General features: G+C 34.4%; 1 protein-coding gene across 2 annotated transcripts; it reads right to left on the bottom strand.

The window, feature by feature from the left end:
* Window positions 1–1,777: 1,777 nt before the first annotated feature.
* On the bottom strand, window positions 1,778–5,392 carry LOC149236961 (uncharacterized). Of its 2 annotated transcripts, XM_089372548.1 has the most exons (5): window positions 5,016–5,392; window positions 4,744–4,892; window positions 4,413–4,609; window positions 2,307–2,427; window positions 1,778–2,192 (listed from the first exon to the last, which is right to left on the bottom strand). In XM_089372548.1, exons 2-5 carry the CDS (start codon window positions 4,798–4,800, stop codon window positions 2,127–2,129), a joined length of 441 nt encoding a protein of 146 aa, XP_089228674.1. In that variant the 5' UTR covers window positions 4,801–4,892; window positions 5,016–5,392; the 3' UTR covers window positions 1,778–2,126. The 2 variants fall into 2 exon arrangements, with proteins under 2 accessions (XP_089228674.1, XP_089228675.1); XM_089372549.1 differs by lacking the exon at window positions 5,016–5,392 and having other exon boundaries at window positions 4,712–4,886.
* Window positions 5,393–11,331: the final 5,939 nt, after the last annotated feature.

Raw genomic sequence — 11,331 nt, forward strand, 5'->3', positions numbered from 1 at the left:
AGAAAGCCTCTTTATAGAGATGTATTATTGGGTAGTTTTGATGTTTCTTATGAAATTAGCAACCATTTAATTTATATGGCTCCGTTAGTTATTAGGTGGATGGTAGGGATTTATACTCCAAGGAATATTTTAAGATATTCCTAGTAGTATACACAAATCAAAAGTTGAGATTTATCTCCAAAATAGTTATGTCCTTTTTTCCCTTTTAATTAAATTGATTAAATAAAAAAATGTTATTTAAATAAGTGTCATATGAAATGAGTTATGAGTTTTTTGAGTATCTAGCACATATAAACCATGATATTAACCCATAATATTATAACAAAGCCTATTTAAAATTAAGAATCTTTATAGTAAAGTAATATTAGATCTCCATAATTAAAAATCTTATTATATATTTTTTTTATATAATTACACTAGCTATAATTTTTCATACAATTTATATTCAAAATTGAAAAATTTTACACATTTTAATATTTTTCAATTTTAAATATAAATTATTTAAAAGGCATCCATTAAAAACCCATAAAAATGACATATACCCCTAATTCGGCTGCAATAAGAAATAAAAAATGGCAACACAGGGTTCTTATTTAGACCGAAAGTCTCCGATTGTTGAAAAGGTCAAAAAGTTCAAAACTTTGCGCGGAGTGAATGGAAATGAAACGCTGGATTGGCAAATTCTCTTATGCTAAAACTCTTAAAATATTAAAAAAAATGCAAAGTATAATTTAAGGCCCAAAATGAGAGCGAGAGGGTCCAAAACTCATACATTAACACTTTTACTATAAAAAAAAATGTTGATTTTTGGCAGATAAAGTGGGTCTATCATAAAAAATGATCGAAGATCATTATTTAAAAGGCATCCATTAAAAACCATAAGTCCATTTCGAGGTTAATAAAACTTAAATAAAAAAACGTTAATAACATCTCTTTCCACCATAAAAACAAATTACTAATGGAAAATATATGATGTTTTATAATAATTATGCTGGGTTAAACAAATATCACAAAAGTATTGCAATTAAACAATAGCTAGTCAACTTCTTCTTTAAAAAGTGTCAAGAAAACTTATGATAATTGGTAAATAAACTTATGATAATTGGTAAATAAAACCTACTCGTTTAGAGGTTTCAATGTAATAAAACTATGTTCAAGAAAGGACTTTGTTTTACATAATCATTCATTATGATTATAAAATTTCAAATTTATATAACCAATATAAATATAAAGTTGAGAAAATAATTATCGAACACATTAATTTAAAATAAAATATAAATTTTAAATTTATTTAATTTAAAAATATATATAAATTTTAAATTTATTAGTTTCAAATGTTTTAATAATAATGAAAATGAAAATATATTTATGTTGATAAAATCACTCTTATTTATTTTTATAATATAATAATGACATATAAATTTTAAATCTATTTAATTTAAAAATATATATAAATTTTAAATCCATAAAACTTTATTAATTTCAAAATTATTAATAATAATGAAAATGGAAAATCTATTTAGGTTTATAAAATCACTTTTATTTATTTTTATAATATAATAGTGACTTATCAAGTTAAAAAAAAAGCCATAGCAATGATTACATTGATATATAATATATTTAGATAATAATAATCATTAAAAGAAGAAGCCACGGAATAGATGAGAATGGAATATTACAAAAGCTATTTACAAAAATTTCTTTGCTTCTTTATCAGGTTTTGTTTACTATATTATTGAATGTCCTTAGGATCTTCCATCCGTTTTTCAAGGGTTACTGTAATTCTAACAAGTCAACCATAAACATCACAGGTTGAAAGGTTGCAATAACCAACATTGTAACAGCTAGCCAAGAGCTTCTGAAATCATTGGAAAACTGACTCACTTTTCAGCTTCATCAGTCTTGATTATGAAATGAAATCATGTTAAATAGAAATAATATTGATATTTCTAAATATCAAATTGTTTCTATCAGAAATCATTAGCGCAATTGGGCTTCTTCATATCAAAATTCCTTGGCCCAATTGGCCTCACTACCCACTCTAGGCATGCTGGTCTGCCTCTTGGCACACACATCTACTTTGAAGTTGGCCCCACACATTTTCCCCTTACTATCAACACGAGGCATCAGCATGAGCTTATTGAGAGGATGTTCAAAACTCTGCAAGCCACCTGATGTGGAGAAAAAACAACCTGCAGGGGCAAATGAAACACCAGTGTAATTAAGAAGCAAAACATGGATTACCATGCGTAATGTGTGAAACAGCCAGAGGATAGATGAGCATTAAATCAGCAGTCTAATATTACCTCGAGGAAAAGGGGCAAAAGATTTTCCACATCCTTCTTTGAGGACACGTGGATCATCAGATAAGACAAGGCAACCATCAGCGGCAGTGCCCCAAAAGAGAGGCACTGAACCATCGGCATCCTGGCAATAAAAATAATTTCTGAATCAAAATGCTAAGAAGCCCACAATTTCAAGATATGATTTTGTTTAGATAAATAATCAGGAAATTTGAAGTATGAACAGACTTCCATGGGAGGAAAAAGGTGTTAATTGGCCATCTGATTCTAAATAACTTTCTTCCCCTTCCCCCTCAGAGAAATAAAAGAAAACAGATCCATCGGCAAATAATTAATGCTGAAATATTTTAGGTAAAATAGGAATGTGGCCAGAGCTGGGAAAATTTATTGAATACATTTGCAGAGGAATACAAACCATTTCTTGAATACATTTGCAAAGGATTAGAATTTTAAATGTTTTTAGCAAAGAGGTATTTTCACAATGCAAACTCCCATATCATGTAACCATATATTAGAATGGTCTCCCCACACTTAAGACCAGATCCTCGAGCTTTGAGGAATGCAGTAAAGCAGAAAATCAGGTTGAACGATTGGGATCTGAGTTAACTCAGTATGCTGACTTGAATCAACGATGCTAATATATTGCTGCATCAAGTTCAACAGAAGAAATTCGATGAACCTTCTTGTATTTACAATCATGCTTATTCAAGCCTAGATATCTTAATAATGGCTTTAAGCAGAACCGCCAAATATATATTCTTTATGTTACAGGGTTTCTCTAGGATGGTCAACTCTGCTCTGTGTGTCAACTATGATCAGTCACAGAATCTCAATGTAGTTCTAGCTTTTGGGACAACTGTTTGTAGTTATATGGCTAGGCTATATGGACAGCAATTTGTAACGATTGGACAGCTTCTTTCATTTGGGACCCTAATGAAAGTCATGAATTTGGCAGTTCTATCTTGTAACTTTTCCAGAATAGTGGCAGTCTTACAACAGAAAAAGATGTAATATATATAGTAAAAGAGAAGGCATTTACTTCTACTTTAGTTAAAATATAAATCTATTATTTCAACTGCTACTTCATTACAGGGTATATTGACATTGGAAGAGTCACTGCCTTCTAGTCATTATATCCAAAAATGTAGGTTAATGGATACGCAAAATGTTACTGTTACCAGTGAGGATGGAACCTGAAATCTGTGATCGGCAAATTCGCCAAAAGATCACGAATTGGCTGGAAGTCAGGCAAAATCTCCACATTTCCATTAGGTCACAAGCAAATTCGAATGCTATATTAACAATTGTTGCTGTTACCAAACTGATGCCAGTGTGGATAGAACCTGAAACCTGTGATTGGCAAATTTGCCAAAAGACCACGAATTGACTGGCAGTCTGGCAAAGTCTCCACATTGCCCTTAGGCCACAAGCTAATTTGAATGTTAATTTATGTACAGATATTTCTCGAGGCGTATAATTTGAATCTGTTAAACCTTCCTTTCTAAAGGATCTCATCATAACTCACCTACGAATGTAAAGCTACTCCAAAAAAGAGAACAAATGGGAAGGAGTTTGCAGGGCCAGCAGGTCCACCAGTCTATCCTAGTGAAATGGTAAATGGATTAAAAAAAAGATGCAGGGTCTTATATTTTCTCCCGTCAATTGCACGATCAGGAAAAATGATTTCGATGAAAAGAGTACTAAAATTCCAGAGATAAAACTCGGCAAAACATCAAACTCATAGAATAACTTTCCACACAGGTTTATATGACAGGGCATGGAAAATAGAAATCAGACCTTGAATAAAATCACTGTACATGAAGAACACCGAGCAAACATTATGAATGAAAAATACCAGGCACCAGAATAGAACATATAAATCGCAATTCTAGATTGTTTCAAAGGGAGGTAACTCGAATTTAGTCAGGGAACCCTCCCACAACATCTCCTATGATGTGGAGACTTGTTTCCAAGGAGTGGATCATGTCCCCTGCAATAGGGAAAGGGAGAAGCGACTCGTCAAGGAGATGCAGTGTCAAGTGTATTAGGGTCGGGGGCACATCCCCTGGCAAGTTAGACTGAATAAAAAAGAAACAAGGTGATACTTACAGGATCATAGGCTTTCTAAAGAACAAGATCCAGAGCGTCATCTGTAACCCTAAAGCAACGCCTCTCTCTGCAAGACGAATTGCTACATCTTTCATCTGTAGTCTAGCAACTTTCTTGAGCTCATCATGAGAAAGAGGATCAAATACAACTATCTCATCAAGTCTATTCAATAACTCTGGCCTGAAATGTCTTCTAACCTGCAACAATATTCAAAGGCATGTCAAAGCACCGCAGCCAACTTCGTGATAAAATTATATGAAAAATATGCATACACAGAGTCCAGGAATGCGTGTGCATACTTCTTGCATGACATTCTCTCTTGGGTTTTTACTGTTGTGTGGCCAGACAATGCAGCAAGCAAGTGCTCTGCTCCAAGGTTGGATGTCATGATAATGACTCTGTTTGAGAAACTGAACAAGAAGGGCCACAGCTGAGAATAAACCCTAAGAGGCCATGACACTGAAAGCGCATAGGTATAACCTGTGCAGATGCAGAGAGGCATGAGCAAATATAAACGAATTTAAATAGAATTCGGTAAAGAAATGTTTGAGCAAGAACGATGATAATTCTGAATATATGAGTGGCAGTGATAAGAAAAAATACATAGCAGTCGAAACCCTTGAGCCGAAGCGGTCACAAGTATATATTACAAATTCTTGCGCTCCATTTTCATTACAGATTCTTGCACTCCATTTGCACAAGACAAATCACCAGGCAGGCTGTGGCGCTGACAAGAAACAGTGCCCCACATGCCACAGTTATGGCGATTAACAGTATAGCCCGCTTTCCAAGCCGATGTAGCAGTCGAAACCCTTGAGCCGAAGCGGTCACAAGTATATATCACAGATTCTTGCGCTCCATTTTCACAAGACAAATCACCAGGCAGGCTGTGGCGCTGACAAGAAACAGTGCCCCGCATGCCACAGTTATGGCGATTAACAGTATAGCCCGCTTTCCAAGCGGATGATGGTGATTCTCATAATGACGATGTTGGAAAGTGGTGTTGAGAAGCCCACATAGCAAAGGATTGAAAGCAAACGAAGACGCACTGAAGCAGGGTTGCAACAGAAAGCACGATAGATGCCTGATTAATATGGATGACAGGTGTCAATGTGAGAATGAAAAAGACGACGAAAGTCTCTTTCAAAAGAAGGCCTATCGGCCTAATTAGGTTTTGGAGAGAGCTAAGCAATAATGCCACCAAACCATAACTGTGTTTTGAAGCAATAATGCCACCAAACCATAACTGGGTTTTGGAGAGAGTGCATAACTGGGTTTTGGAGAGAGTGTTAAACAGCAAAAGATATAACCAGATGTCGAGTAGGAAACCATATGCGAGATGTCAATAAGAGAATGAAAGTGTTGACGACTGAACTCATTCAAAAGGAAGGCCTATTGGCCTAATTATAAAATGATAGAATTTCCAGAGTTATGAGAAAATAAGCTACAATATGAAAGTAATTATAACATGTATAGAATTCTGGACGTGGTGAGAAAACCAAAAAAGTTTTTGAACATAAGGCTTTACTACAATGATGAGAGGGTATTGGGAATTTTCCATCTCAATGATTAGATGGGGCACTGGGAGTTTCTCAGCTCCTTAGATGTCACTTTTATGCATGATTAAATCAGCTTTAGCGTCATACATATTCTTAGCTAATTGGAATACATATATTAAATTCATTAAACGTGTCATGATTGAAATTGGATAGGAAACACTATCATTATTTAAATCTATAAGTAAAATCTTGCACTATCTTCTAATTGCATTTAAATAACACAAAAATTGTATGTGCATTGTTAACTAAGAATATCTTCACATTGGAAAATTGTTCCCTAATGTGTTTGTTATTATTCTTAACCGTGTTGGGGTATTATTGAAATCAGATAGGAAAAGTTATAGTTATATAAATTTAGAAGTAAAATCTTGTACTATCTTCTAAGTACATTTAAACAATATAGAAATTTTAGAATATGTTCATGTTGAAAATTATTTTCTAATTTGTTTGTTAGTTAAGGTTTGGAGATTTCTGTGGTGAGGGTTTTTATTTTGAGTTTTTGGATTAACCATAGTATCCATTTTGATTTATCTAAGTTTCTCATAGTATCTATAAGTTTCTCGGTTAAAACATGACTTGTCTTTAAGATAAATGTGCATAAAAGAGAAGAGAAAAGAGGAGATAAATAGGGAAGAGAGAAGAAGAAAAAAAAAAACAAGAAAGAAAGCCTACCAACAAACCAAAACCTAATAACCTAATAAATGAGGAGAAAACAATAAATTAATTTAATTTTTAACTACTAATCAATTAGCCTATTGAATTTTATAAACATATTAATTAGAATATTAAAATAAAAGAGAGTTTTTTATTCATTTTAATTTGAATTAAATATTTAATTATAATATTAAAATAAAAAGGGTTTTATGCATTTTAATTTTAATTTTGTTTAATAGATTTATTAATAGTTGTATTTTTTACTAAATTTATTTCTACTTATATTAATTAATTTATATTTAATTTTATAAAAAACCCAAAAATATATTATATATTATTAAGGGTATATTTTATATAATTCAAAATGTATATGTTTTTTATTATAATATGTTTTATTATATTATATTAGGAGTAATTAATGACAACCTAGGTTGATAATAATAATAATATATATTAATTTCTCTTCCACTTTAATAGTAATAAAAACTTATTACTATTAATAGGATAGAACCATTATTATTAATTAGTGTTATTATTTATACTACAGTAAGAGTGTGTACTACTTTATTTACATAAATTGAACAAACTAAGGAAAAACAATATATTAATAAACATTTTATTTAAACTAAATTCACACCAAACTAAATAGGCATTAACTATTAAATATTAAACTCTACAATATCAATCAACATTTTACTCAAGTGAATTCGCACCAACTTTAATAGTCATTAACTATTAACTCTGCATTATGAATCAAAATTTTGTGAAACTCTTTCTTACGAAAAAAATAATTAGGAACTATTATAAAAAGACAAATAGATAAAAGTATGATAGAAATACATAAAGGCAATAATACATGGACACTAACCCTTATTAGAAAACCAACTTATAATAATAAAATTATTATTCTTTTGTTGATTTTCATCTCACAATAAAGTCATAATGCATTTAAATAGATTACATCACATGAAAACACCATGGGAAATCAATGGGTTATCAAAATCTCAAGCCTCCAACAGTAACGGTTAATGATTGTATCAAATTGACTCCATGATCAAGTCAAGTTTACTCTAACTTGTTGGCATTATGATTCAGGTGTTGTCCTTGATGGCAACCCATTCAGGTGATAGATCACTATTCTTGATTATCAGCTCTCTATTTTTAAGAAGGACACAGGCAATCTGTTCAGAAAGTGCGTCCCCGCAGGTATACCATGCAGAACCCGCGTCCAGGAACGCAGGCCAGCCGTTCAGGGGGTGCGTCCACCCAGTGCACACATTTCAAGACAGAGAAAAGCACGTGGGGGTTTCTTGTGTGGTTTCTAGCCGACGGTTTTGTGTTTCTATGGTGTCGGCTCGTGGTATTGTTCCATGTTTTGGGAGGAGCTTGCCTATATAAAGCAAAGGTTTTCATTTGGATTGATCATGTTTTTGGTTGAACATCTTATGAGGGTAAGATCTGGTCTAGATCTAAACAAGGCGAATCTGATGGACCGAGATCTCTTCGGCTCTTGCTCGGATCTGTAGATCTGATTGTCTGGGTTACTTCTAAAGTCTTGAAATCATCTTTGCCCAGAGGGACGCAGGTGCAGTAAGGGTTCAGGTGCGTCCGGGACGCAGGAGCGAAGCGTTTCAGGTGCGCCGGACGCAGGTGCAGGAAGGGTTCGGGTGCGCCGGGACGCAGGCAGTTCAATAGACTCAGTGCGAGGGACGCAGGCTAGCAGTTGAGCAGGATGCGTCCGGGACGCAGGCTAGCAGTTGAGCAGGGTGCGTCCAGGGACTCAGGTCAGCAGTTGAGCAGGGTGAGTCCAGGGACTCAGGCTAGCAGTTGAACAGGGTGAGTCCGGACTCAGGCTGGCTGTTGAGCAGGGTGCTTCCTTCTCTTAAAATCCTTGTTTATCATTATTGTGTTCTGGGTTTTGGTCCTATTATTGTTGATCTCTTTATTACAATTGATTGGGTGATTCTCTTACACTTGATGATCAATTAATGCTTATGGATCCAGTTTGAAAATTTATGAAAAGTGGTCCTTGTATGAAAAGAAGTAGGGGGTTGTAGCTCCCTTCCAGGAGAGACTGGAAAACGAGAGAGAGTTGTAGCTCTCTGCAGGTTGCAGCCTGCGTACTGGTAAAGGACTGCACCAGTACAAAATCATTGTAAAAGAATTTCTAAATTGAAAGAAGATAGAGACATATTGCAGCAGGTGGTTTTCTACCACATTGGGTTTCCACCTTACATCTTGTGTTCTTTGGTGTGATTGTCTATTTTCTTTGTTCATGCTCATTATTTTATGGTACTGATATGCAAGAATAATTCAAAAGATCAAATAAGGAAGATTTGTTAAATTGCTAGATAATACTGATTCACCCCCCCTCTCAGTATTATTTCCAACAATTGGTATCAGAGCAGGTCCTTCAGAAAAGCTTGATCGCTTGAAGGTAGATCGTTCATCATGAGCAACTACGAGAGAGAAGCATCAATCAGGCCACCGGTTTTTGATGGGACAAACTTCAATTATTGGAAGGTAAGAGTTACTGCATATCTTCAATCTCTTGGTACAGAAGTTTGGGACATTGTAGAAACAGGCTATGCTTTTCCTTCAGCTACTCCTACAGATCCAGCTGAGAAAAAGAAGTATGAAACAAATGCAAAAGCAGTCAGTACTCTATTAGGAAGTATATCCCAAACAGAATTCATGAAGGTAATGCACTTCAAATCAGCAAAAGAAATATGGGACAAAATGATCACGAGCTATGAAGGAGATGAACAAGTAAAACAAGCTAAACTTCAAACTCTCAGGATTCAATATGAGACTCTCAAGATGTATAATGATGAAAGTGTGGCTAATTATTTTCTTCGGGTAGATGAGATTGTTAATTGTATGAAAAATTTGGGTGAAGAAATAAAAGAGTCTATAGTAGTTCAAAAGATTCTAAGATCATTATCCCCCAAGTTTGAATCTAAAGTATCTGCAATAGAAGAAAAAGAAAATCTCCGTGTTCTCACTATGTCTCAGCTACATGGAATTCTAACTGCTTATGAAATGAGAAAGGGAGGTCCATCAGACAGAAGGGAGGCTGCTTTTAAGGCATCAGGAAAAGAAGATCACTATGAAGCAAGCTATGTTCCAGAAGAAGAGGAAGAAGAATCAAATTTTGTCAGAAATCTTCAAAGGGGTTCTGGAAGGTTCAGAGGTAAGCTACCTTTCAAATGCTTTGCTTGTGGAAGAGTAGGTCATTATGCTGCAAAATGTCCTTATAAGGATAAAGGAAAGGAACCAGCTAGATGGAACAAGAAACAAAGTGCAAATAAGAAAAGCTACTACACCCATGAAGATAGTGATGGCTTATCAAACAGTGATGAAGATGAACAAGGTAATAAATATAGGTTGTTAATGGCATTTGAAGATGATGATTATGAGGATGCTGTAGATGTGGATAACCTTTATGATGAAATTACTAGACTCAAGAGATGTATAGAAGAAAAGAACATGATCATTGATACTCTACAATTTCAAATTGATGAAAAGGAAAAACATCTTGAAAAATTAGAAGGTGAAATTGTTGGTCTTAGAAAAGAAATTGAGAAAACAAAAGCTATTAATCTCAAGTTTGTCAAAGGATCTGAAACTTTGGATGAGATTATCAGTGTGCAGCGGTCTCCACTAAATAAGACAGGTCTGGGCTATAATGGAGAAACTTCTCAAGCATCCACTTCAAAAAGTTATCTTGATGCAGCAAGAAGAAATGAGCAAAAGCACAATGAAGATCATCAGGTAAAGCAGGGACAAACTTCAAACAGAAACTATCAGGGGCAATCCAGCTTAAGGGTGAACAAAAGCCACAACCAGCCACAGGTAAAATCTTCCCAGTTTGGTTCAAAATTAGATGAAAATAGAAATTACAATCAGTTGGCTGGTAGATTCAATAACCGCAGAAGCTTCTTCAATGGACAATGCTTTTCTTGTCATAACTTTGGTCACAAAGCAGCTCAATGTGTTGCGTATAAAACAATCATGACTAGGGAAGCTCAAAAACAAAGAAGTATGACAGGGATTACAAAAAAGACCTATAACAGCTTTTCGGCTCTTGAAAATGAAGTTGAATGTTCTATTTGCAATAATTTTGGTCATGAAGACTTTGAATGCAGAAGCAGGTTTCAGGAAAGAAATGAACAAGAACGGAAAAAGGAACAAGCCTCAGGAACCAAAACATGGAGAATAAAGGAACCTCAAACAGAAAGATGTGGGATAGCATTTTATGCAGAAGGACAGGAAAATCTATGGTACATTGACAGTGGATGTTCGAAGCATATGACAGGTGATAAAGAAAAACTTGAGTCTTATTCTATTTTAGAAAAGGGAAAGAAAGTCTCTTTTGGAAATGATACTCCTGCAACTATAAAAGGAAAAGGTATTGCTCCTTTAAAAGAAGATGTTAAGGCTGGAAATGTTTTGTTTGTTGATGGATTGAAGCATAATCTACTAAGTGTCAGCCAGATGTGTGATCAAAGAACCGAGGTTATATTCAGATCAAATGGATGTCTTGTTCGTGATCTTGATACAGGTAAAACAGTTCTCAAAGGGAAAATAACTCCAAATAATCTATACATATTTGAAGAAGGACAACAACAATGCTATCTAAGCAAGGATGAAGAGCACTGGTTATGGCATCGAAGGTTGGGACATCTAAGCTTCTCTCAAATAAG

This window comes from Pinus tabuliformis, chromosome 8, assembly GCF_031772625.1.
Source record: "Pinus tabuliformis cultivar Carrire ecotype Pingquan chromosome 8, CPIR1, whole genome shotgun sequence".
Taxonomy (NCBI): Eukaryota; Viridiplantae; Streptophyta; class Pinopsida; order Pinales; family Pinaceae; genus Pinus; species Pinus tabuliformis.

What these genes read in the sequence shown, in the direction of transcription:
- LOC149236961 (XM_089372548.1), bottom strand. Translation starts at nt 4,800, where the DNA reads ATGACATCCAACCTTGGAGCAGAGCACTTGCTTGCTGCATTGTCTGGC. An exon ending in CATTGTCTGGCCACACAACA is followed by an intron (nt 4,610 to 4,743) that starts GTAAAAACCCAA and finishes ATATTGTTGCAG; the next exon opens with GTTAGAAGACATTTCAGGCC. An exon ending in TTTAGAAAGCCTATGATCCT is followed by an intron (nt 2,428 to 4,412) that starts GTAAGTATCACC and finishes TTTTATTGCCAG; the next exon opens with GATGCCGATGGTTCAGTGCC.